The sequence below is a fragment of the Perissodus microlepis genome, chromosome 11 (assembly GCF_051167445.1).
Source record: "Perissodus microlepis isolate ML-2025 ecotype Zambia chromosome 11, ASM5116744v1, whole genome shotgun sequence".
NCBI lineage: Eukaryota > Metazoa > Chordata > Actinopteri > Cichliformes > Cichlidae > Perissodus > Perissodus microlepis.
In genome coordinates, this window is record NC_140471.1 from 35,837,448 (window position 1) to 35,865,406 (window position 27,959).

Sequence of the window (27,959 nt, forward strand, 5' to 3'; positions counted from 1 at the left end):
TGAAGTTGAGGCGTCAGACTTTCTTTTATTCACATCACTGCAGTTTAATCTAATACCAGGCACACAGGCTGGACAGGAATCAACCCCCAGCCCTCTCGGGGTGACTGGGGACCGCTCGGTCCACCTCCAGGATCCAAGGACAGAAACTACAAAAAGGCAACAGTCACGTTTTCTCAGATGTCTTTAAATTGAAGCACGTCACACAGCTGCAAGCGAGAAGGCAACGAGGCGATGGTTAAACTGCAAACTGCTCCTTTAGCAGCTCACATCAACCTTCCTCTGAATCTTCATCGCGTTAGTCTCCCAGCGTTTCTTTGGTGTCACGTTACAAACGATCGGTGCACATTCCTGCTGTCTCTGATCTCAAGGCGGGTTCAGAAAATAAAAAAAACACGAGCCAGCAAAATTAAACACAGTCAGCAGGTGTAGAAACACGTGGGCGAAGGCGAGAGAGGTGTGGCGAACATTTAAGAAAAGAACAAAGAACAAAGACGTCAGATTTTCACAATAAAGTACACACGTACATAAAAAGCACTAAAATAAAACCTGCAAAGCTGAAAAGACTGACGTCATCAGAGCAGCGTTTGTACAGTAGAAACCTTAAAAAAAACAAAAACTCACTGACATTACGTAACAGCATGGTAATAAAGTCCTTTTATTGTGACATTTGGAAAATCAAGGCTGAAGCTCTGAGATCAAAGTGATGACGGCCAAAAACCTCGTCTTACTTCATTCCTGTGAATACGTGAAAGTCAGGAGGGAGACATTTTCAGAATAAAGTCAGCACAGTTAGCAGCGTTACAGCTTTATTCGCAGTCGCTCCTCCTGACAGCGGCGTTTCCTGCGCAGTGACGCTGCATATGCGGCATCAGTGAGGCAGGAAGTCACGCATGGATCACAACGAACCGGACCGCTGCTCTGTGCCCACTCTGTGCCAGGAGGAGCCGTCGTCAGCCGCCTCTCCTCAGCTGGTGATTGCACTTCCTGTACACCTGCTGCAGGGTGTGATTGGTTACTCGTCCAGCTCACTGTGTATCCCGGGAGAGGGAGGAGCACAGAGTCATCGCCAGCTGCAGACGCAGAGACGGCGTCTGTAGGGAAACACAAGCTGGGCTCGGGTCAGCAGCAGTGCAGTTTTCAAAATAAGAGCGAGGATGTTGTCCAGTAGCGACTTGAGTGTGTGGGAATCTTCATAAAAATATTCCGAGCAAAGTGGAAAAATCTGTTTTCTCTGTAACAGAAAATAAAATGTAGCAAATCTGTGACTCATCTCCTGCTGCCCACTCGAACATTCATCCAAGTCTTTGTTGATCAGAAGATCCTGGAGCAGTCAGGAAGCCTGTCCGGTCGGATACGCGTTTATTTAAAAAAACTAAGTTTCACTAAAAACAACGTCTTAAAAAAAACAACCAAAACGTCTGCAGATGGGCCGCGGACCACAGTTTGGAAACCACTAATCATAGTCGGTGCGAGGGTCTTTAAGCAAGGCACTGAATGAACGTGACATCACCCAAACATCCACATTAACCGCTGCCGAGGTGCTGCTGAGCAAGGCACTGAACTCCAGAGATACAGCAGCGCTCATTAATACTCGTGAGGATGAAATCCGGTGACAGCGAGTCTCCATCATCTCCATCGTCTCCACCTTCAGCTGCTCTGTGATCAGTCAAAGGTCACCCGGCGGGTCAGAGCGGAGGAGAGGACTCCACCTTCAGAGGGACGGCGGGTCGCAGCGGAGGAAGAGGAGGCCGTCTGCACAGAGGAGAGAAGACGTTACTGCTCACGGCTCACTTTTACATTAAGGCTAACATCAGAGACGGCCTTCAGCGGAGCAAACAGCTCCTGCACACGTTTCAAATTCAGTTTCAACACGTTTACATCTTTAAACCGGTTCAGGCTTAAAAATCTCCCGAACAAAACGAACGTCTGTGAATCTGGTTTCTTCAGGTTTTATTGTTTATGCTTGACGCTTTTTTAGTTTCATGTGCTGTTTGAAGTGCTGAGAGGTGTGATGCTCTCACACACCGCTCCGCCCTGCTGCATACCCGCCACAGGAAGCCGCCACCCTCACTCGCACGTTTTCACGCCCTGGCATTTGTGCAACACTTTACAAAAAGAGCAGCTTCCTGTTAAAAAGTCACAACTTTACATGTTGAACGATTAGCTCCACTCTTCGTCTGTTGGACGAGCTGATTGGCTCAAACACAGCTGCAATTTCACTCATGATGCAAACATGTCCTCGTGTCTCTCTTCCTGTCAGATTACAGGAAACCTTGGGCCTCCATGAGGGAGGAAGTACACTTACGTCATCGTCTTAGATCAGAAAGCTTTAAGAAAGAGACAAAAAGCTGTCGGGTGTACCTGTTGGGTCCGGCAGCAGCAGGTGCGACTGCCCCGTGTGACGGCGGTTTACTGTTGGAGTTGTAGACGGGGTGTGGCGGAAGGTAGGGGTTGGACGGCATGGCTGGAGGGCGGGGCTTTTTTGGGACTAGAGGTTTGAGTGGAACAGAAACCTGCAGAAAGAAACAAATGAGTGTCACCTGTAACTGCTCGGCTGGGTCGAAGGAAATGTGACATCACGGAGAAGCTTCGAGGATTTTTTAAATCAAAACGGTTGATTGGTTTCCTCTTTACGAATGAATCAGCTGCAGCTTTGAAACTTACCAAGTCTGAAATGATAAAACAGGTGATTCTATCCAATCAGGAGCCTGCATGCCCAACGCTCATCTGCGTTCCTGAACGCCTCATTAATGTTGGGCATGATTCCAGCCAACCAATCACATCACACCCTCACACAGCCAGTCTGACCATCAGCTCTCAGTAATCACAGTGATTGATCCATCCCATCGCCATTTCAGCTCTTAGCACTACTATATGCTCTCTATGTACTAGCAGCTAGCAGCATGCAGGTAGGGCGTACCTGTCCAGGTGTGATGGGGTCAGGGGGGAGAGGCTTGTTGGGCGGAGCTGGTCGACTCACCAGCTGCTGGAGGGTTAGCGAGGAAGAAGAGAGGAAGAAGAGTGAAGCTTCAGCAACAAAGACGAGGACACGTGAGGAGGAAACAGAGCACAGCAGGTGGCGAGGACTCGAGGTCGTTGAGCTTTATTTTGAAATTCTCTGTTGACTGACGTGAAACCGAGAGGTCTGACTCACTAATGAGATGTTATTTCATATCAGACTGATAGTGCAGCATGCAGGCAGCAATTAATAGCACAAACAGGGGAACCAAAGAAATGGGTCAGACAAACTAGGCTGTCAGGCAGATGTTTCACCTGCCGATTAGCACCAACAGCTTCCTGGAACTTCAGATTAAATTGACCACCTGCTGCATTAGGGGAGGTGTGAGGGGGGTATTTTTATTTCTTATTTATGTTTTTCGATTTAAATATTTTAGAGTTTTATGACTCGACTGGAGCGGCGGGACCTGAAAACGAAGCACCAGCAGCTGCAGTTCCTCTAACATCCAGCAGAGGCAGCAGTGAGTCAGTCCGCGGTGAATTCTGTTAATTTGTATTTAAGGGTTGAAGTTTGCACTTTTAGGGGCGTGGCCTCTTTGACTGACAGGTATCTGCTAGCTTCACCTGAACTGGACCTCTGGACCGTGTTTGTGCTGCTGGCGCCTTTTTATTGACATCATCCAACCAATAACATGGGACTAACAGACCAAGAAGGCGGAGCTCCAGTTTTGCTGAGTCATGGATTCTGTTTTAACTTCAGATAACTTCAGCGTTACATCAGCAGTGACAACACGTTCCAACAGACACACACACACACACACACACACACGTACTGCAGACAAACGGGACGGACAGTAACACTACACACTACAGGTAGCGTACCTGGTTGGAGGGGGCGGGGGGGTCAGGGGGCAGAGGCTTGGTGGGAGGGGCCGGTCGCTGTTTAACCAACTGAAGCAGCAGAAATAAAAAGTCAGAAGAACATCGAGTCAGTGTTTGGAGGTGGAGACGAGGCCGAGCCGAGTCAGCGAGGAACAGTTCAACATTTTAGGGAATCCTCAAAATTCATCGTTAACGCTGCTCTGCAGGTGAGCATCCACCTGAGGCTGACCAAGTCGGCTTTTGTACTTCAGCTATGAAAATTAATAACGTGCTCCTAATTATGCGGCATTTGTGGCGGCTCACACCCAAAACACTTTCGTGCTAGCAAACAAACACTGACGTCGTTCGCAGTCCTGGAGAGTTATTGATCGTCTCCTCAGAAAAACAACACGTCGTGTTTGGCTGCACTTCTGCTGGGAAGCTTTCGCTGCTGCAGGAAAGGAGAGAGAAGCAGCAGCAGATTGCAGCGTGTTTGGTTTGTCCAGGATCCACTTCAGCTGAACACCTCATAGAGCCAACAGATCTACCTGTGCAGGTGTGTGAGGGCCTGAAACCGGGCATGAAGAGCGCCTTCTCAAGCCTTTGCTGTTTGGAAATGCAGCTGACCGCCATCCTCCGTCTGCTCAATTAGTGTCATGTTTAAGGAAAAGTAGACGAGTCAACACGCACCAGCACGCCTCACTCTCCTCACGTAGCCGGTGCTTCCTGTCGCTGCTGCTCGTTGTGTTCACTGATGCCGTCTTTGGTTTATTTTCCCCGCTGACCGTCTCTTACAGAGTCCCGCCCAGAGTGACACGTTAGACGACCTCAGCTGATTTTATTTCTGAGGTCTCGGGGACGGAGAGAATCTGAGGATCTTTTAAAATGCTGAACTTTTCCTGCTTTTCCACTGAACACATAAATCTGCACGAATGATTCGTTACGACTAAGACGACTCACATCATGCATCACGACGACACGCACAGACACACTCAGGACACCTGAACACACCTAGAGGGGAGCGGTTACCTGCGGTGGAGGTTTTAGAGCAGGGTCTGGGGGGAGTGGCTTAGTGGGAGGAGCAGGTCTGTCATGAACCTGATTGGAGAGGAAACAGGAAGCAGAAGCAGAGTGACAGCTGACAGACTCAGAGGCCAAACGGGCAGGTGTGTTAATGTCAGACAGAAGAGGAAAAGCGATCAAGTGCAGGTGTTGGAGCGTGCCACTTCCTCTGAGCCGTCGGCGACGTTTCACTTCATGTTTCTGCGAAGCCTCGCCCGCTTCTGCTCGAGTCTCAGTATTAATTTTACTCACTGCAGACAGGAAGTTTACTCAGAACGGAGCAGGGAGAAGGAAGCGGCGCCACAGCGCACACAGTCATATGTGGTCAAAGTAACACGAGCTACCGTCTGTGATGTCATTTGATACAAGAAGAGAAATATGGAAATATGTTTTGGGAGCTTACAAGAAACCTTTTCAAGAGATTAAGGGCAGGATGCCTTTGAAAGAGTCTAATATTTAGCAGGATGTGGTTTAGAAGAACTGGGTGCGTTTTAAAGGAAACGTAGGAGGTGTTAGTGGATTAAATGAAAGAAAAACCCCAAACCACGAGTGGTAGACCTCACTCACAGAAAATCAACAAAACCTCCACAGTTTGCTTCAAATCTTTACTATCAAAAAGACCGATTTTAAAAATACAAAATTCGCTCTCCACACATACATCTTAATACCCTTAATGCTCGCTCAGGCGGTTTGCCATGGCGTGCTGCACCTCTCCAGCTGCAAACATTTGCAAACAGTCAGTGTCGGCGTGTCTGTGCGGTTACTCTGGTTACCTCTTTTTGGGGCGGGGTCAGCGGGATGTCCGTCTGAGGGTTCAGGTGGTATCTGAGAGGTCGGACCTGCTCTCCGTTCCTGCCGTCCACTCGCTCCATCGCCGGAGTCCTGGACGAGAAGGTGAGTAAATCAAAGAGACACGGGCAGCTCAGCTGTGAACTCGTCCTCAGAATCTCTGTGATGCTCTTATTTTATTACAGTTTGTATGTTTTACAACAGCTGATCTAAAGTCACCGCACGTCACTACCTGCCTACAGGCCACATACACAACACCAACCGCACCAGTTAAAGCTGCTGCAGGTTTGTGGAGGGTGGACACGAGGAGCTCGGAGTTTTTTACATGTCTTTAATGACCTGAGCCGCTCTACAGGCTGGACACTACACCATCACTCTGCTTTCTGTTTGATTCCTGGCTGTGAAAATCAAAGCTCTGTGTTTACGCAGGCTTTCCCATCAGTGTTCGTTTATATATGAGATGTTTCATTTAAAAAGTCTGTTTACTGAGCAGCACAGCTCCAGCTGTGCTGCATCATAGACAAGCAGACGTTTCATTGGGTGTTTGTTTTAATGAATGTGATTTTTGGCTAAATTTAACAGCACAACTTTCGTTTTTCGGTTTTTTAGATCTATAAATCATCAGTGAAAAAATGTAACGTAGAACAAACATTGCGAGGCCCTGCTGCTCAGTTTGCTGACTGGAAAAACTGATTTTTGAGACATTTTTCAAGTCAGTGCTGAGGAAAAGAAACAGCTGATTGTGAGGAGTCAGGTGGGAAGGATCCAGGTAAGACTTAAAGCTGCGCCAGGAAACCGCGTCCTGAGACGTGCTTGAAGGAGCCTCAAACTCTGACTTTGTTTAGTTTCTGCAGGAGGAGACGTGGACCCGCGCAGCTTTAAGTCCTGACGTGGTTCTGCTCCACAGGTGAGAGCAGACAGTCAGTGAGGTGAAGGAAGCGGGCGAGCATGTCAACGGCAGCATCCATCAGTCCAGCGCTTCATCACCTCTCTGACTCTAACGGGACAGAGCACAGAGCAGGACCCTGCAGGTCCAGCAGTACCTGGAGACGTGGGTGGGCGTTACCTCCAAACCCCACATCTCACAGTCAGCCACACTGCATCGTGGGTAAGAAAAAGCACATCAGAACCAGGCTGGAGGTGAAGAGAGGCGGTGTAACTGAGATGAAGCTAACTGTTTCGCATGAGGAAGACTTCACTGGTTTAACTGATCTTCATCAGTAACACACACACACACACACGCACACACGCACACAGACACACGCACACACGCACACACACAGACACACAGACACACACAGACACACCCACACACGCACACGCACACGCACACACACACACACACAGACACACACAGACACACACACGCACACACATAGGGTTACCGGTTGTGCTGTCGAGCTTTATGAAATGGGCTGTTCGGTCCCAGGCAGAAGAGACGCTGACGGAAACCAGGGAACCGAAGAGCGAGGAAGAGGAGGACCACCGGCAGGATGAAGAGGAAGACGACAAGCAGGGCGACTCGGACGGGATCCGATTCTGAAGGCAAAAACACGAAGGATTAACGGGCGCTGCAGAGAAGACGAGGATCGTCTCATTTTTGGATGGTTTTTCAGAGCGAAGCACCTCGAGTCGCTCGGGCCGGGCCGCTGTCCACGCTGCCGCCGTGACCCGAGTACCTGCAGTCGGGCGGAGCCCAGCCCACCTCGCAGTGACAGTTCCTGTTGCTGTTACACACCTGCAACACAAACACACAAAACAGACTCGCACTGTCACCAAGAACAGCAGGGACCTGGTTGTAGTTACAGTCTGTGGTAGCAGGCGGAGGTCTAACTGTGCTGTCGTCTGTCTCCACCGCCTCAGCTGGAGGTGCGCAAGGAAACAGACCTCATCGAAGGACACTACGGTCTCATCTGGATCCAAGTTTCTGGACCTTGTTGGTGGAGTCGGTGGAGTTTTTCATGCGATGGGGGTGTTCACCACAAGTGCTAGGATGGTGGCGAGGTGTTTGGAAATGTTGTAGGTGGCTGAGTTTATGCTAACAATGGGACTCCTTCTTTTGTGGGACTTTGGAGGTAAATACAGGATGGAGCTCCCCTGGGTGCAGACGGGGGTACGCAGGACGGTCAGTGGCTTCTTCCTTTTCAGGTTCTTGAAGGTAGCTGATCATTTTCTTTTTGTAGCTGCTTGTAGAGTCTCGTCTTAAGGCTTCACAGGTGCTGTTGTCATTGAGGAGTGCAGTGATCTTTGTGTGGCAATCCCTTGTGTTTAGGACAACACCTCAACTTGTCGGCTGCTAGTATGGTGATGTTGTGTCTTTGCTCAGGGACGGTCCTGCTTTTCTTTTATTATGAGCTTTTACCCTGGAGAGGGTGGCTGACACCTGCGTTATGGCTGTGACGAGTCCACTGTGGAACCGAGTCCTTCTTTTCAGGTTCCCGTCTGTTCTTCACCCACTCACCTCCCTCCTGATCAGTGCTGGTCAAGTTAAGTAATTAGTAATTAATTACTTCTCCAAAAAAGTAATCCTGTTACTTTGCAGATAACTTATTTTCAAAAACAATTAGTTCCTTTTCAAAAACATGATACACAAGCTGAATATGTCATAAACCAGACCTTTCAGGCCGATTCTATTTTTTCTGCATAATCCATCAAATTAAAAAGTCTCTTTTTAATTATTTAAATTAATGGATGGATGGATAATTATTATTTGTGTCACTTTTTACAGAATCAAGCTTAAAGTAATGTGATTACTTCCACACTTCAAACGCTGCATGGTCTCTCTCACTCCATATTATCCATTGTTGATCTGCACACGTCTGCTGCCACGGACGTCGCACGCTCGGACGTCGCAGTCATGAGACACTCTCACAAACATAAATCAGTTTAGTAACGCAGTAACGCAGCGTGTTTATGTGAAAGTAACAGTAATCTAATTACTTTTTTGCAATAGTAATCCCTTAGTTTACGTGTTACTTGAAAAAAATAATTCGATTACGCGTTACTGCCCATCGCTGCTCCTGACGGTCTCTGGCGGTGGCGTCTCCCTGTTCTTGTCTGTACGGCCGACGCATCGACTCAGAATTATAAGATTGTGTTTAGAATCACGGAGTTTCTGAGGTTGTTGTTCTTTTGCTTTAACCCTTTAAGACCGACCATAGAACCAAGTCTGCCAGAGCTTATATTATATTTTTACATGCTGTGGAGCCATTTTTGGGAGCATTTCAAGTTGATATACATCAACACAACCATTATAGCCCAAATTGTAATAATATGTCTGCATTAAGTGCATAGTAATTACATAAATTACAAAAAAGTGCAATAAACTACAAACAAATGTAAAATCGTTTTTGTTTTTTAACATATATTTCTAGTTAGAGAAATTTAAGAGACTTATCCCTCAAAACTGTAAATACAAAAAAGTTGCACAAAATAGTTTCCCACCACAGGAAATTTATTTTAAGTGTCTTCATAGTTTTATTTTTGAAATACACCAATTTTTATATACTGCAGGAAAAACAAAAATAAATATTATAATGCAAATTTGCAAAATAACAGCATATGCATCAAAATAAACTATTTCCAGCAGTGCAGTCTGAGTCCTCAGCATCCCAGAAACGACACAGAAAGTCATAAAGTCAAACATAACTTTTAAAAACACCAGTATAGGCTCATGAGGTCCTGATGGTAAAAAACTACATTTCCGCAAAATGATGTCACTTCCGGTTTCGGGCGGGTCATGGCGGACATGCGATAGTTCGCGCTGATGGTCGTAGGAAGTGTTACAAACAGCTGATCGGATCAGCAAAGCGTGTTTCTGGAATATTATGTTTTTGTTGCTGCAAGTGCTTTTATGCAGTTTTTGCAAAGCTTTATGTGGAACCGAGGACAAGCTGATGGCATAAGATGTAAGTACAACTCCTCCGGTTTCATATGCAAAAAAAACTATTGCGCTAGCTCACGTGGTTGCAGAGCTACCGGGATTTAAAAATAGTTACGCAAAACGGAGGTGCCCGCTCTGACCGGCTTTAAAGGGTTAATGTGAAGAATCCTCCCAAAGTGCAAGGCAGTACGTCTTTCTCATGACCAGCAGGGGGCGACTCCTCAGCAGATAAATCATGACCTCAGTAAACACTGATGAGTTTATTTGGTCTCATGTGAAATTATGGTGGAAACCTCGGTCATTGTGCCAACGTATACCTCACACATTTTTAAACGTGACTCACCCCGTGGCCGTTGCATTTCCTGCGGCACTCGTCCACACCGAACACTGACACATCCTGACACTTCTGGTTCAAACAGGCCTGAAACAGCAACAAAATCACACTTCTACAAAAGTTTGGTTCAAGAAATTCTCACAAAAATCTTACAAAACTCTGAATATTTGGAACTTCAGTGGAAACTTTGGTTTTATCTATCTAAGGCGCTTGGAGAGAAAAGCCACTGGACTTCTTTAAGTTTCTTTGAAACTTGTTTTTCTTTCCCAGCTGCTTCGATAACCATGACCTGGAAGACTGTGAACCTACACAGACGCTTTGATTTTAATTGTTGCATCTCTTATAATTAAAATTACTGCAACTAAAGAGAATTAATTCAAATACAAACTGTCCCCCAGCCTGTAGGAGGCGCTGTCTGACCTTGCCGCGGCCGCATGCGGTGCCGTGGGCCACGGTGGCGGGGTCGGACACGTCGTCACCCAGGTGGAAGAAGGTGCCTCTGCAGACCAGGTCGCTGTTGTTGAAGTGGACCCTGGTGGTGAGGATCTCTGCGTTGGTGCCCAGCAGGGGGCGGTCCCTCCCACCCTGACACTGGATCCTGCCGCAGTGAACGTCCCTGCATCGGCAAGCAAACGTGACAGGAAGTGAAGTGCGGGAACAGCTGGAATTTTGGTTCCCATAAGCATAGCAAACTTCCAATCTTTGGTCTCCAAAAAAAGATATGAACACACACACACACACACACACACACACACACACACACACACACACACACACGGGCATGATGGGATTTGTAGGCCTGCAGTACAGTAACGCAGCAGTGACCATGACAGTGACCCTGTGGACTCACGAGTTCCTGCAGGGGATGTAGGAGCCATTGGTCAGCTGACCACAGTTTCCATATTTGTTTCCCTTTTTGTTCACAGACGAGAAACAGACGGCGGGAGCGCTGGTGGCATCTGAAGACAGAAATAGAAACCAGTCACAAATGCACGTTTTAAACTGGTTTAAACCAAAAGAGCCAAAGTTTAGTCAGAGCACAACAGAAACCAGGCTTCAAACAGGAGCTGGCTCAGTGCAAACTGGTTTAAGCTTCATGCAAACTGGTTTAAGCTTCATGCAAACTGGTTTAAGCTTCATGCAAACTGGTTTAAGCTTTGTTGGCTTCAGTGTTGGTTCACTGTGCGGGTGAAACTCACTCCAGGTCACTGGTACGTGAGGTGGAAACAGATTTAGGCTAAAATAAGCTGTGATAAATTGTGATTAATAGGTGATTTAGACTCGGTTTAAATCTATCTGCTCATTCTCAGCTGTGCAGTCGTCCTCACACAGCTTTAAGTCCTCATTTGTGGCTCACAGTGATTATTTCCTCCATGTTTAATATAAACATCCAGCACAGGACAGGTACAGACTGGAGTCTTACTGGGTCCCCACAGCGTCTGGCACTGGCTGTGCATGCTGGCGCAGACTCCTCCATAGCAGTAGGAGGCGCCCTCCTCACAGGGTTCCCCATTCTGCAGAAATACATTGGGGGGGCAGTAGGGGGAGGAGCCTGTGCAGTACTCAGGGAGGTCACATTCCCCGAGAGGCTCACGACACACCGAACCCGCCGCTCGCAGCTGATGGAGGAGGAAGAGGAGGAGTTAGATGAAAATACTGCAGGAAACATTGGTTTTATATTTGTGGGCATCGACGTCAGCCTGACCTTACAGTCCTGGCAGCAGATACCATCAGATGAGCACTGAGCTCCAGGAACCAGCTTACAGGTGGAGGCGTTACAGCAGGGGTCCTCACACTCCTGACCAATCAGAGCACAGCAACACATCATCAAGAAGGAGAACAAACCAAAGTAACGTGTGTGACCTTCATCACTGCTAGGAGTGACGAAGAGTAACTGTGACTGAAACTGAAGCAAACGTGCTGCGAGATAAACTCGGCCCAGTAATTCCATCTGGACCAGCAGAAGCAGGCGAACAGGCGAGTACCTCCAGCAGGCCGCAGTCACACTCCTCTCCTTTCTCCACGTAGAGGTTTCCACAGCGAGGTCCTCCCAGCAGATGCTCCGGCTGTGGCACGTTGAACAGACACATACCGCCGCCGTGCAGCAGGCTGACGGACAGATCTGCAGCGCTGCAGCTGCTGAATAGCTGACCCGGCATGAACCTGAGGTCAGAGGTCACAGGACACTGGTATTACACGGCTAGAAACGAACCAGGAAAGCCTCAGGACTGAAAAATGACACCGAAACTGAACCTGCAGTTCCTCTAATGGCCACTTGAGGCTCCAGCAGAGAGCCAGTAAACAACAGACACATTAAGGCTGCGTCCACACGCAAACGGCGTTGTCCACAGGCAAACGGCGTTGTCCACACGCAAACGGCGTTGTCCACACGCAAACGGCGTTGTCCACACGCAAACGGCGTTGTCCACAGGCAAACGGCGTTTTCGATCACTGATAGCTGAGATTTTTTAAAACTCCTGCCAGGGTGCAGATTTCCGAAAACTCAGTTTTTGCGTTTACGTGTGGACGAGGAAAACTGAGATTTGGTCACGCAACGCCTTTTTTGATGTGGCGCTGTGCGCCACGTTACTGTTTACATCAGATTATTTCTACAATGGCGGATAGAGACAAAATACTATGACTGTTAATCCGACTATCTGCAGTTTTTCCATGCTTACATTTACACACACAGTTACCGTCCCTCCGTTTACAAAGACAGAGGCGTCAGCGTGAACTTCGGACGTGGCTTCTACATTCAACACAGCCGCTGTCACAACCCAACTCCCGACATCGGCTTTGAATACTTACTTAATTTACATTTATGTGTGCTGTATGCATTTTGTTCATTCCTAAGTTGTGAGTCAACACCAACCAAAATGCTGTCTTTAGTTATTTACCTTTGAAATGATGACGGCACTTGAAAAGTAACACAAAATGATCTGCCTTTCCAGGAAAAGTACTTCAGGTTTTATGAGGATACAAAACCCTGTTCAGTCTTTCCCTCCCAGGCTTACAGACTTCTGATTGGCCAACATCTCGTTTTTAGCGTTCACATGTGGGCAGAGATATTTTTTCAAAACTGCACGTGTGGACAGGATTAAAAAACAAAAAAACAAAAACGGAAAATCTGTGTTTTCAAAAATACCCGTGTTCATGTGGGCCGAAGTCCAACTTTACAGCATATTTACAGCCTGATGCAAAAACCAAACACTTTGGTCTCTGTGGATAATTTCATTAAGGCTTTAACGGGTTTTTAAACGACAGACTGACTGAGCTGATCGAACAGGAAACATGATCCGGAGCTAAGGTCACGGTTCACCTTTGTTTTCAGCCTGAAGTGCGAACTCTGACCTGACGGGTCCGAGGGCGTAATAAGAGGTACTTATTGAAAATGAATAGAAAATTCAATAACCTTATTTAACTTTATTTGACCGGGCGAGACATTAAGAGCACATTCTTTGGGAAAAGGGGGAACGACTACAAGAAGCTGTGCTTAAATCCTGCTGAGACGATACCTTTAAGACTTCAGAGATGTAAAGCAGTTAAAGCACAGAGTAAAGACAGAAACAGGACTCGAGCGATGAGTCTCAGCAGGGTTGGGGGTTCTGGTCTGATGCTGACCCGGGTTAAACAGTCTGGCACTGACCCGGTTGAGGGCTCCATGATGCAGCCCCCGAGCCGCGGCTCGTTCTGGCAGGAGCAGTGGCGCTCCGCGGTGTCGTGGCTCATCCCGAGGTTGTGACCTAGCTCGTGAGCAACAGTTGAAGCCACGCCCAGAACACTGACCAGGTGATCCTGACAGGAAGAGAGAAATCGCTTCATTTTTATGGAGCCAAGTATTTTGTCAGTAAAGTGTAAAAAAAGATCAAAATGTTTTCCACTAAAATCTTGTTTGGCTAAAAATGTAAACTAATCAATAAATCACAGTGACACAGGAAGTAAACGGAGCTCGACGCGAAGGCCGACTCACCACGTTGACTCCGCCCGACCTGTCTCTGGAGCACATGGATGACTGAGACGCCATCCCCACTGTGGTGCCGTCAAAGGACCCGCCCCTGTGAAGAAGAAACGACACGTGACGACCCGAACCAGGAGCGATGCGAGACTTTTATTTTGGTAAGTGCTCCTACATGACGAGCTGGGCGTTGTCATGGCGAAGGCGTGGCAGCAGGTCTCTGGTCCTCCACTCCAGGAAGTTGCTTAGGGTGTCGGTCGGGCTCTTCTCCACACGGATCTTGTCGCGGTCGCTCCAGATCTCCAAACCCGTGAGCGCCACGCGGACGTTCAGGGGACGGTAGAACTGAAACAGGAAGAAGAGGCGGTTCAGGTGCGGTGCTGCAGCGTCACAGAGGCCGGCTGTGACAGGAAGTCAGAGATCTCACCCAGTCCACCTGGTTGGCCACGTCCAGCATGCGGTAGATGATGGTGTTATTGTTCTTCTGGTAATTCAGAAACTGTGGAGCAGACTGCAGCTTTAGTCACATCAGGATGGAACAACCAACATGTTAAACTGCAAATCAAATGCAGCAAACGACAAAGAATCAGTCGGCACACTTTAGGGTGAAACAAACTGCTGCTTGTGTCGAGAACGCGGTACTGCAGGTTAAAAACCCCACACAAGAAAAGCTGCTCGCTGCAGCACGCCCTCATCTCTGCTGCAAACGCCAGGACATGTTAGTTGTCAAATCACATGACCTTTGCAGGTCAGAGGTCACCGCTCTGCTGCATTGAGCCGGGTCCCATCAGACATAACTGTTAAAGATCTGCGATGACAAACCTGTGAAATCCTGCTTTGAAGAGGTAACTAAGGCTGCGTTCACACTGCAGGCGAAAGCGCATCAAATCCGACTTTTCTCGTATCCCATCATGGTGCGACAGTGTGAACGGCACTAATCCGATATTTTCAAATCCGACCTGGGTCACTTTCATGTGGTACTGAATCCGATACATATCTGATGTTGTAGAAAGCGACTGCTGTTTGATGGTCATGTCGCATTAAATCCGTCTTTTACGTCACTGACACAAGACAGGCGCCAATTATCAGCGCCGGAGAAGACAAACGAGAAAGCATGGCGGCCATTGTTAAAGCACGGGCTCTCTTTTTTCTCAGTGTCCTTCTTTCTCTAATTAATTTGTCAAAATTCTGTCGGTTACGACTCTGCAGAAATCGATAGACTGCTGCAACAACACCTACCAGCTCTGTAGCCGCCATTTTTCCTTCCGCAAACAGAGCGCGTTGTGTGTGACGGCTTCTTTTGCGCATGCGGGCCGCTTTGAGGGCCGTGAACTGTTCACACTAGAGCGCGTTTGCGGTCACATTTTATTTTCAGTGTGAACAACATGACAAAAGAAATCAGAATGGAGCTTTAAGACCTGCAGTGTGAACGTAGCCTAAGAGACACACCAACAGACCGTCTCACACATGCACACACGCACGCACACACACACACACACACACACACACACACGCACGCACACACACACACTGACCTCCTGGTGATCGGCCACCAGCACCAGTTCGATGTATTTGGTCTCAGACAGGATGTCTCTCTTCGTCTGCAGACAGAACACACACAGAGGTCAGAGGTCAGGTCAGAGGTCAAATGGGAGTAAAAGTTTGACGTATTTGTAGTTTATCAAACTTCTGCAGTTAAACTTTAACGACCCCGTCAACAGCTGCCGCACGAGGGCTGACCTACAGTTTGAACTGCTTGTGTGGCGTTTGTTCACCTTTAAAGCCTCCAGACTCGCTCACCTTAAAGAGAATCGCCTTCTCTGTGAGGTGATTTTTACTCACATAAAACAGGAACTGCTGATCTACCTGGACTGACTTTAACATGTCATCTAAATCTTAAAACTCTTTAAAATTCCTGCTTTATTGAACAAAGTCTGGGGGAGAGGAACGGCTTCACTTCCTGTTTGACTGCAGGTGAAATACTGGAACACTTAAACACGCTGATTGTTTCAGGTGTGTGAGATCCGTGTGCACAGCACTGCATCACTTCACCCTCCATGTCCGTGGGGGCGTGGCTCCTGTCACTGACTGTGGGCCAGAGCCTCTCCAGATCTGACCTCCTGGGTGCCCTAAGCCTTACCTTTGCAAACACCTGTAACACATTCCTTGTAAGCACTTCCTGACTGTGCAGACTATAACTCAGCTCTCTCTATAAAAACATGGCGGCCTGTCTCACCCTGTGTGTGTGTGTGGAGCTGTGGATGGGGGGGATGGCGGTGTGCGACACTCCACAGTCCCCTGCAGCGTTATCCTCCAGGGGGGTGGTGGAGAACAGCAGGTGGACTCCTCCATCATCATTACCTCCTCCTCCACTACCTCCATTTCTGCCTCCTCCTCCACTCTCCCCTCCTGCACCCTCCTCCTCCTCTTCCTCCCTCGCCTGGTGGTGGTGATGGTGGTGCTCCTCCTGTGGCTGCAGCTCAAAGCTCAGGGTTGCGTTCAGGGCGATGATGCCACTGCAGGAGGAAACAGCTGATTAACAGGGGTCCTATTCATATTTCTAAGCACACACACACACACACACACACACAGGAGTGTTTACCTTTGACCTCAGAGCTCCACTGTAAATATTTCTATCACATAACAATAAAAAACAGAATAAAACTGGTTTTTATTGATTTGTTATCATGATGCTGACATCACAGGAAGTAGGATGGGCAGTTATGAAATCATATCGAGGGAAATGATGACTCAGGTTTTTTTGTGCAGTTAGAAAATAAATTTGCGATTCATTTCACAAACCAGACTCGGTTCTTTTCACGGCGACCTTACAGGCTGCAGGAAACCACCACAGAGCTCGCTGAGCTGCAGAGAAAATCTCTGTTTTTCCTTGTTTGAAATGTTTTTACGTTCTCAGTAATCCAACCTGATGAATAAAGGTTAATACAGCTTGTGTATAATCTGAGCTCAGCGATTACTCTCGGGGCTTGAGGCTGGACCCTCTCTCTTCACGTGCTGATAAATAAACCTGATAATCGTCCTGCAGCTTGAACGTTTTCTGTGTCAGGTCAGAGGCCGTTGATCCGGATCAGTTCGGCCCGCTCTGGAACGCTGACGCTTCACTCGGGTTTTCTGCCACTGCATTAAACACAAAGACCTGAAACATCGAGTCCTGGACTGAGCGGATTGGAGGTTTTTAGGTTTAAGGAGCTTTCTGACATGTTTTTGGTGTTTGACGTGACGCAGCAGTGAATTCCACCGACTGAACGTGAACATCTGTCAGTCTAAACACAGACAGCTGTCAGCGATAAACATTCATATTTCAGAGAGCAGCTGCCTGCCTGACACTCAGCTTCGACCCGTCAGCAGAAATCTGCGGCTTCTGTTTTTGCAGAACAGGATGAGCGTTTGGAAACCAGCGCTGTCTAAACACGACGACTTCCTCCTGAACCGTGCGTCTCCGTTTGTCAGACTTCACGTCCGTTCGAGCGTTTAAGCACAGAAACTCTCTTTTCTTCTTCCTTCCTCTCTCACACTGAAATTACTGTATTTTTATAGTGTGTCTGTATTTAATACATACAGGAACCTCTAACAGCTGAATCCAGGCACCTTAACCTCGGAACAGGTGACCCTGAACTCTCCTGCAGACGTCCCAGGATGCAGTGGGGCTTTCTCCTCCACTCTCTGTGGCACGCGGCACATGTAAAGGTTTATCTTCTCTCAGCTTTAGTTTGTTGTGTCTTGCCTTAGTTTTTCAGAGGAAAAGAGGATTCAGGGTCACCTGATCCAGCCCAAAGAGGAAAGTTTCAAAGCTAAAGTTGAAAGCAGAGGATGTCTGTGTCCTGAAACCAAGCTGAGGATTCACGGAAGAAGGGCCGAACGCTCTACTTTTAGAAACTCTGTGAACCACAAATAAGCCTCCAGCTGAGAGCGAGGGGCGCTGTGATGGGCCTGAAAGGTTGTCCTTCCTGTTGGGGGGGGTACTGACCGGAGTCCCGAGCAGGTGCTCAGAGCCACTCTGGACTGGGGGAATCCTCTGACGCTGCCGTGGTAATAACAGTGAGTCTGCAGGCGACATAAACACAACAGCATCTGTCACAGCTGGACGACTCCAAGGGAAGGTCTGACGGCTGCGGTGCGTTCGCTGACTCACCACAGGGTTGGCCATTACAGACACTCCGGTACCGTTGGGGAGGTAGTAGAAGACGTTTGGCGGTTTGGGCAGCAGGTCGCTAAAGAGACACGACAAAGGTCAAAGTGTGTGAGAGACGAGAATCAAACAGCAGCATTAACAGAATCACATTCAAACGAGTGATGCGACGCGCCCTCGCGTTACGGCCTTTCAAACAACCTGCGATGTTCGCTACCAGGCTGGTGTCGGAGCACGGCTTCCCAAAACAGTTAAATATTACAACACCAAAGGACAGCTGACAGTTGGGAGGGGCTCAGAATAAAGTCTCTGACAATTCTACTATCCTGTCAACAGGAAGTGATCGAGTCAGAAACAGCGAGTGTACGCGACGACGACGACTGAGAAAGAATTCAGAATCAAACAGCAGCGATAAAATTAAAAATGTCTCCTCAATCCGACACGATCCGCAGTGACGGCTGCAACATTTTTATTTATATCAGCTCAGATTAACGTCACAGGAGGTTCTGTACATGTGGTGTTTAATGTCACGCCGCTCACACTCACTGGTTCTTCTCCAGCTCCAGCAGGAAGAGTCTTCCTCCCACCTCCAGCCCACACTGCAGCCTGTCAGGGTGGCCATCCTGGGAACACAGGAAGAACAGTTCCTTCATTTACTGAGCCGATTAAACTCTGGAGGCAGGAAAGAAAAGAACAGCATGGAGCGCTTCCAAACGACACAAATACCCGAGGCTAACGAGACGGATTTGCACATTCAAAATGCTGCTGAGGGCACCTGTGGAGGTAAACAACGGGGGCATAAATGAGTGGCTAAGATAACAGAAACTAACAGAGCTGTGGAGGGGCGGAGCTTCCTCACTGCTCTATATCCAGTCACCTGCAGCTCTAACAGCTCTGTCTGCGGCAGTCTGAACTTTTCCAGGTACCACAGAGGGCCTATGTGTGCCTGAACCAATCTGGATTTTTATTATCAAACACACTTACTGCTCAACTTCATCATCATCATCATTTCATACCCTGAATTAAAAGCACCAACTCTTATAATTCAGCGAGCCCACTCCCACTCTCATTGTTCCGCTTCCACCATTTTTACTTCATTCCGGTGACTTCCTTTCTTCTGCTCCTTTAGGACGTGGCGGTGCAGAGTACATCCGCCATCTAATCAATACACCTTCCTGTCTTAATGGAGCTTCTCTCTGAAGTGCAGGCACTTCCTGTCCAGCGGCTTTCTCCTCTCAGCTCTGGAGGAAGTGTAGGAGTGTGTGTTACTGGGCGTAGCAGCAGTTTTCCTGTGAAACCCCCCTCACGGGGAGCAGCCACGTGGCCATTCTCTGTCCGTCGCTCTTGTGGCTGATGACGCCCTGCTTTTCCTCATAAACCTTCGCTGCGCACCGAGGCTCAGCGACTGAATCAGGCCCCGCTGTGTCGGGGTCGGAGCTAAAGCTGGACGTCCTGTTAGAGCCACCTGACACATGCTTTGAAATCCCCTCCATCCACATGTTTCTGACATCAGCCAGATGTTGTGCACTGGGCTTCTACACTTTTCCCACTGCAATGCAAAACGGGATTTAAATTTCCTTTGTTAAAACATGTCCCGGCAGTGCTGGCCGGGACATGTTCATGGTGTATCCCAAGTTTACGAGAGCTCTTTCTTCTGTCATATCAGCGGTCCCCACATGGACTCCTCCGTTCTCTCTCTCCAGGTAGAATCACCGGCTAGCCCAGAGTAACACCTGATCTTTGCCTCACCTGGTTCCCCATCACTGTGTGTGGGCGGGGCTGCCTGTAGCCCCACCCACAGCGAGTCCAATGCAGAGGCGGCAGCAGAAGTGTTTGTTTAAAGCTGCAGACACAGCTCTGCTCTCTTTTCTGTCCCAGGTGCATTTACGGTTCCTGAACGCAGCACGGAGCCGCTCCAGGCCGCTGCCGCGCTGCGATCGTGGAAATGTGCAGTTCTTAATATAATCTGGGGTTATATTGATTTCTGGATCATATCACGTCACACTGGTACGAACTGTGGGACCTTCACACAGCTCTGGTCTCACAGCACACAGTCAAACTTTGAACATCTTTAATTTAATTTAATAACACAACTGATTTTAAAGAAAAAAAAGCAGCCTTACAACTCACAGCTGACTCATGAATAGTCAGTGTGAGCATCTCTGCTCTCCTCCCACTCCATGATTAATAACCTTCAGTTTTGTTTTTCTGGAAAGCTGGACTAACATGTGACCTGGACCGCTCTCGCTCCGTTCGGATCTTTCTTTTTAGTGGTGATACTAAACAACAACACTTAATCCTCACATCATGGGCTGCAGTCCTGCAGGGTTTGAAGGGGAGATTTTGGGGGAAGTTCTCCTTTAAAAGCGAACAGAATTCCCCTCTGAGGCGTGCTTGTTTTCCCCACCCTCTCTGCACTTTGTACTGTGGTGGGGTCAGATTATTGTGCAGCAGGATGGGTGTGTGTGTGTGTGTGTGTGTGTGTGTGTGTGTGTGTGTGTGTGTGTGTGTGTGTGTGTGTTGGCTGAGTCATGATCGTTCCAGCTGGGAGGGTCTGACTCTGAGAGGCAGCGCAGAGGAAACTGAATCACCGACACACTAAACTCTGCGAGCTGGAAACATGCAGCTGTTCAGACCTCTGATTGGTTCCTCCAGACGAGCGTGACAGCGCCCCCTTTAGGTTCATTTCTAGAGCACGCAGCTGATGTACAAAGATTTTCTTTCACCGCTAAAAGAAACAGGCGTGACTCGAGTTGCCCTCGTGTGCATTTTTTTTCAAATGGTCCAAATAATTCCCTGAAAGCAGACGAAGCAGCTGGAACACATGTTACTGTTCATGTTACTAAAAATGGCGAGCGTGTTATTGTAGCTCTTAATCTGAAGAACAAGAATTATTAAAGGAACAAATGCATTATAGATGTAAGATGGTTCATAGACTGACGTCAGTATTTAGAACTGCAGAGACAAACTCTGGGAGGAGAACGCCGGCGGCGGCGGCGCTGCTGGGTCGTTTTTGAGTCGGCTTAATTTATCGCTAATCAAATCAGAGTGAAACACAAAACGTAATTAGCTCCACTGCAGGAACTCTGCTTTTTAAGCCAAATCAGAAACTCCACAGTGCTGTGGTTCAGGAGCTCCACCCGGCTGGAAAATCCTGATTTTGATCTGAAATAAAGTACTTTCTCATTGGCGAATCGTTTAATAATCATAGATTTAGGAACTATGATTAAGTACTGCAAACAGTAAAACTGGACACTTCATTATTATCAGGAAGTCCTAAAAACTCCCTGAAAAGCCTTCAGCTAATCCAAAACGCTGCAGCAAGAGTCCTGACAGGGACTAGAAGGAGAGAGCAGATTTCTCCTGTTTTGGCTTCCTGTTAAATCCAGAATTCAAAATCCTGCTCCTCACATACAAGGTCTTAAATAATCAGGCCCCATCTTATCTTAATGACCTTGTAGTACCATATCACCCTATTAGAGCACTTCGCTCTCGCTCTGCAGGCCTACTTGTTGTTCCTAGAGTATTTAAAAGTAGAATGGGAGGCAGAGCCTTCAGTTTTCAGGCCCCTCTTCTGTGGAACCAGCTTCCAGTTTGGATTCAGGAGACAGACACTATCTCTACTTTCAAGATTAGGCTTCAAACTTTCCTTTTTGCTAAAGCATATAGTTAGGGCTGGACCAGGTGACCCTGAATCCTCCCTTAGTTATGCTGCAATAGACGTAGGCTGCCGGGGGATTCCCATGATGCACTGGGTGTTTCTTCTTCACTCACTGTGTTAATAGACCTCTCTGCATCGAATCATATCTGTTATTAATCTCTGTCTCTCTTCCACAGCATGTCTTTATCCTGTCTTCCTTCTCAACCAATCACAGCAGATGGCCCCGCCCCTCCCTGAGCCTGGTTCTGCCAGAGGTTTCTTCCTGTTAAAAGGGAGTTTTTCCTTCCCACTGTCGCCAAAGTGCTGCTCATAGGGGTCATATGATTGTTGGGTTTTTCTCTGTATATATTATTGTAGGGTCGACCTTACAATATAAAGCACTTTGAGGCGACTGTTGTTGTGATTTGGCGCTGTGTACATAAAGTTCAAGAAGTCCAGACGCTTTTCTTTGCAAGCTCCTTTGACTACGATGACCTGGATGACTGAGAACCTTCACAGACATAAAGTTCAATTGAATTTCTGTGATTTTGGTCCTGGATGCGTCTCCTTGTCTCACTTGGTTCCCTTTGTGTCCTGCAGTCTGTCTGCATTTGTGTTGAAGCTATCATGCTTCCACTTCCTTCTCTCGTGTTTGAACTCCCATCAGCCTGCACAGCTGAGGTCGTCCCCTGCAGGTCATCGACCTCGGCTCGCTTCTCCTCTGCCAGGTCGTTGGGCGTTGCTGAGACGCTAAGACCTTTGTGATTGGTTTTGCTAAATTTGCTCTGTGTTTTTTGCCCCTCGATGCTAATTGGATTCTCCCGTGCTTAGGTTCACCGTCGCCTGTCGGCTCAGCCGCTCACCTTCAGCTCCATTCAGCACTTTGAGCCACGCTCAGTCTGCCCTCACCATCACTCCTCCATCAGCTCGACTCACTCCGAGCTTTCAGCCAGAAACAAGTGCGAGTTACACAAAGGAACATAACCGTCAGAGATCACGGAGTTCTTCATATAACAGCAGTGCAATTCACTGAAAACACGGAAACATTAATGAATGGACTGGACCCCGTCGGACACTCCGGTGGGACAGCTCTGGTCCTCTTGCTTAAGAAACCTGACGTCTTGCTATCTGCAGACATAAGCGAGAGGCAGTCACCTGAATATATGCTCTATGTAGCCTCATTTCCACACAGTGCAATGATGATGTTCCTACAGACTAACTTACAGGGCATTTAAGGGGAGGCCTGCAAACTCCTGAAACGAAACCAAAACAATCTGAGCAAACTCGAGACGACGCAGCCGCGGCCCGGTGACACGTACAGCTGTGCCCGCCCTCTCAGCCTGCTGATAATCAGCCCTCCTCGTGTGTCTGAGCACATACATGTGTTTTAATACTTCAGGAAAGCTTTGCGTGTTTATTCCATCACTTTTTTCTTCACTGTTGTGATTGTTTCAAAGGTTTTTATTGAAAGTACATTTCTGTTCCACAAACCTAATTATAACCTCATCCTCCCCTCGCTGTGTTTTTCAGCCTCTCTCGCCCACTCTCACCATCTGTTACCACCCTCCCTTCTTGACAGGTTTCTCCCTCTTCGCCCCTAAAACTCGCTCTCCATGCAGTGAGGTCATGTCTCTCGCCCGGCCTCCAGATGATGTCAGAGCTGCAGAAACTCTGGGCGAGGCCGAGAGCTGCCGACCACAACAGAGCAGGAAGAAAGGCCGAAAAACAAGGAGGAAACAGCAACAACAGGGAGAGAGCTGAGGCCTGGTTTACGTCGAGCGTCAGGAAGACACAGGAGAAGCACGACGTCAGGCGCCGCCAACGACAACGAACTTTGTTCCAGTTCTGTGAAAGCCGAAGAACGGCTCACGTGAAGGAAAGCAGGACTGATCCCACAGGCGTTTGATGTTCTCTGAGCCACAGCTGCGACTGCGTTACACGACATCCACAATGTTGCAACATCTGCTGAAAAGATCCTCCCTCAGAGGAAGGCTGACTGTGGGGGAGCCGGGTGGAAACGGTCTGTGGCTACTTTGTGAGGGGATGGATCAGGTGACCCTGAGCCATGTGCAGTTTATATGGGACCATCTGATCACTGGAGATCACAGCTGTAAGGTCGTCAGCTTGCAGCACGAAGCAACTTAAGACTGTTGCTGTGAATCTGTGCCGAGGACAGAGACAAACCCACAGCCATGGGGAGCTATGGGCGGAGCACCACCGATGATGGTTTTGCTGGTCAGAGCTGATGGTCTGGGGTCCTTCAGCCCCGCTGTCCTACTCTCACTTCCTAAACTCCACGTTCGGTCCTGGTTGGGTGGGGTTGGGATGGGTGGGGGTTTCTACAGGAAATGATTTCAGAGCTTCTCTCAGCAGCGCAGGAAGTGTCCATCCTCTAACAACGCTCTTTCCCCAACTTCCCCTTCTTCCCTCCTGCAGTCAGGTCTCAGCGTGCCTACAGGAAGCTTCTGGTGAAAACCATCACCGCTGCGGCTTCCTTCCTCTCTCAAACAGTCATAACGTCTCAGAAGTCGGACTGAAACTGAGACAGAGAAGGTAAAGCCGCCGATTCCTGCTGCTCGTCTGCAGAATAAACTCAGCAGCTCTGCCGTCAGTCTTTGTGGAGCGCTCAAGTTTGAGGGTTTCCGTTCAGGTCAAACAAACTTTATCCAGCATTATCAATAAAGCTACACACGCCTTTCTCACCGTCACTGTAAACGATACCTTCTTTACAAACTACACCACAAAGAAACAGCCTCCTCACAAACACGTGCGACTGACACACCAAGTACAGAAGAACATGTTAGCTAACGTGAATCATCCAACAGCAGCTCAGACGAGTGTGCAGCGCGTCAGTGTATCCATCGAACACAGACACAGTCCAAGCAAGAGTCACGACTTTGCTCACTGCTCCCACACTCGCTGGATGAAGACGCACAGTCAAACAAAGCCTGGCCAGATTCTGGTCTGAACCTACGATTAGCAGGAAGGTCTACGGCCGCTGGCTGAAGTCCACGATGGTGGACTTGGACAATGCTCACCTAAGATTGTCTCTGTGGGAACTGACTGTGGACAGCATCGGCCTCTCAGAAGGACAGTAACATTCAAAAACGTGCAAATATCATTTGTCTGGCTCAGAGTGGATCTCTGTGGGAGGACTGCACATGTAAGTCCACGCACAGAAAAAGGCAATCAGGCAGCATTAGCCTAGCTGAAGGACCTCATTTGTGTTATATCATCAACTGAAGAACAACATGTTGTGTTTGTGCAGATGATTTCTGTGTGCAGGAAGGACCCTGTAACCTGTCCAACTAACGTCAGTGTGGAAACACACAAACTGTGCTGACACTTCCACCCCCACAGCCCGGCCACGTCTGCTGGAGATAATCTAGTGCCGGGCAACACAAAGACTTCATGATTTGATGTTTGACAGCAGAAAAAATATTACAAATGAGGACTGGTGAATATTGAAAAAGTGAAAAACATGATTTAAAATCTCCTCCTCTTATGTTTTCAGCTGTCTCTGTCCTCATAACGCTGCCTTACATGCAGTTTGTGGAGGCAGAGCTTCACGCCCTTCATGCTGTGCCCAAAATACTCGCATCAGGTAACCGCGATAACAGATGGGCGGGTTAAATCAGCTTTGTTTTCTCAGATAGGGAAGGGAAGTGTGTTTGAATGTGTTTCCCACCCATCCCGAATATCCAGTTCCAGCTGGAAACCAGACTGAGCTCAGGACCACTGCACCAACACAGATACTCCACCCAAACAGCAGCACCACCTCGAAATGACATTTTCATCCTACCCGGAAAGCTTCCTCGAGGCTCCGTCTCCGCCCGTCCACCAGAACGAATGGGCGAGTTTTTGCCAGCAGCGGGCGTTGGCGTCTGTCCACACCTGAGAACAAAGACAGACGGTGAACTCCAGCAAGCTACTGGGAGAACTGGGAACACGGGGTTCCAGACAGAGACTACACTCATGTTGTTTCTATGGCTAGTTTTATACTTGCTAATTATTAACAATCGATCTGAGAACCAAGCGTGTGCTGTCTGACAGCCAATCGGAGGCCGTCCGCCGTCTGGACGCTCCGTTTGGACCTGTCGGTGTTCCTCACGCAGGCTGGATGGGAGGTCGTGTTTACGCTACAGCAGGTTACAGAGAGGCAGTCTGATTAGCTACCACGGCAACATGCCAGGTATTAAATTAGAAAGAGGTCAAAGGTTACACCCGTTTGTATTGCTATCTTTGAAAGCGCCTTCATTAGCATACACTGTTCCTCAGTCTCTGACATGTGATGTCATGAGGATGCAACTATTTTTCACATTTATTTTTAACTTTGATATTTATGTAATTATATAATCAGTTACTTTCTTTTTTTAAAGTTAGCCCAGACTTGTGAAAAGTAGCAGATCCACAGTGATCAAAGATAAGAGTGACTGTGAGTTTTTGCCATTCTTCAGCACAAATGTCTCCACCTTATATGAGCAGGGACACTATTGGGTGACGCTTAATTAAACAATCTTAATTGTAGGCGCGTAAATAATCGTGATGGACGTGATTCTGGAACGTCTGGAGTTTAATGTGTAAGTAATCTTCCCATTTTCTTTATGGTGTGAAACGAAGAAACGAAACTTAAATTCTTTTATTGTAATTTACAGAATTATAAAACTCTATGTGACAAAATAAAGTCAGACAGAATTATTAAACTTTAGAAGCCACATAGCAGCCTTTCCTCGGCTGCCATAGTGGCGTGGTCACAGGTTTGAGTCTGTCACGCAATCTTCCAAAACTCAACAAAAGTGCTTCCAAGTAGGTCCGCCTTCAAGATGTGTTGTTATGGCAACAATGGCAACAACACCAAGAAATCCTAGATCGATCCAGATGGTCATCAGTTTAATCCGGACAAAGGGTTAATCCAGCTGCGGAGAACTGGGACCACCACCATCACCTCATTCCCCACAAGGACCTCACTCCCCACGAGGACCTCACTCCCCAGGTTAAAAACTCACACTGGTCCCCACAGAAACATATTTATAAACACAATAATACACACGAACAGGCTGAAAACTGAAACAATCCTTGATTAAATGTTTTTAATGAAATATTTCTCCTACATTTTCTGGCTGTAGGGCACATTTGTTCTCTTTTATTTAATTATTTTTTAAACCTCTAATTTTGGTTTTTCCTGATGTAAAAATTGACATTTTGGGGGACGACTTTGCACATAACCAGGACTAGTCTCCGTATAGTTAAAGCAAAGCCTTTGCATTATATTACTTATCATAGCTACATTGTTTCCTGTTCTTTGATTAAGTAACTACTTCATACATAAATAAATTAAATTTAAAAATATTTTTTGAAAGTTAAATTAATATTAAAATATTTTTATTTTAATCCCAGTGATTTTTCTTTTTACCCAGACTTCTTGGGTTTTGGACATGTTCATTATAATTTTAAAATTTTTATATTACCAAGTTAATTTAAGTAGAGATACAGTATGTTCAGCTTTATGATTATTTCTCTGATTATTGTTTACACGTTTCTAATTAAATGTAAAGAGGCTCCTTTATTTTTTTGTTTTATTTTCAATAAAAAAAGGTTGAGAAAACCAGATTCAGTGATTTTTGGATGAATTACATGTTTACTTTTTAAGCTCCGGGTGTATTCCTGAATGACGGTCGGCCCCATCAGTCGGTTATCTTTACCTGTCACCGTGACTGTCAGACTGTCGGTACCGTCCGTCTGTCCGTCCCGAGGCAGACTCCCCACATCCTGGGGTGCGTTCAGGGACCGGCAGACGATGAACGCAGCACGGCCGCTGAGCAGTAGCAGCAACAGCCCGGTAGTCCCGCTCATCCTCTCTGCGTCACCGGCAACCAGCAACAGGTTGCTGCTGTCTGATGTGTGTGTGTGTGAGGCAACCCCGTCCCGCTCCCGTTACCTCACCGTGTCCGAGCACTGGGAGAGGCTCCGCTGAAACTCCATGGCGCTTCTTTTCCATGTAACACCCACACAAAGCGGCGTGTGCTGTCCCGAACCCCGGGCGGGGGAGTGTCCGTTACTGTCGGTAAAGTAGCGGGAAATCACGGCTCTGGCTCGGACCGTTATCTGCGCAGCTCCAGCCAAACGTGTCCCTACAGTCCCAGACCGAGCGCCAGTCCCGGGAGGACCCCGCCAGCTCCTCCGGCTCAGGCCGTTTGTTTCCGGACAGCTCGGTTCGTCCGTGTTTGGAGGCCTGAAGCTGCTCATTAACATAGCGCTCGGGACCGTCCGTGTTTATACTGGGACCGACGGTGACGTCAGCAGGCTGCCCGAGGAGACAGGAAACAC

General features: G+C 47.8%; 1 protein-coding gene across 5 annotated transcripts; it reads right to left on the minus strand.

Annotated features, from left to right (window-relative positions):
• adam15 (ADAM metallopeptidase domain 15) lies at positions 1-27,931 on the minus strand. 5 transcript variants are annotated; one of them, XM_084944502.1, is made up of 25 exons: positions 27,335-27,931; positions 25,435-25,526; positions 18,539-18,615; positions 17,996-18,074; positions 17,831-17,907; positions 16,079-16,358; positions 15,378-15,443; positions 14,270-14,341; positions 14,018-14,187; positions 13,858-13,942; positions 13,534-13,682; positions 11,873-12,050; positions 11,593-11,685; positions 11,311-11,506; positions 10,738-10,846; positions 10,308-10,503; positions 9,897-9,974; positions 7,297-7,408; positions 7,056-7,209; positions 5,655-5,763; positions 4,849-4,917; positions 3,841-3,909; positions 2,921-2,986; positions 2,362-2,513; positions 1-1,752 (listed from the first exon to the last, which is right to left on the minus strand). In XM_084944502.1, the coding sequence occupies exons 1-25, from the start codon at positions 27,483-27,485 to the stop codon at positions 1,686-1,688; spliced, it is 2,946 nt and encodes a 981-aa protein (XP_084800628.1). In that variant the 5' UTR covers positions 27,486-27,931; the 3' UTR covers positions 1-1,685. The 5 variants fall into 5 exon arrangements, with proteins under 5 accessions (XP_084800628.1, XP_084800630.1, XP_084800629.1 ...); XM_084944504.1 differs by lacking the exon at positions 3,841-3,909; XM_084944503.1 differs by lacking the exon at positions 2,921-2,986.
• Positions 27,932-27,959: the final 28 nt, after the last annotated feature.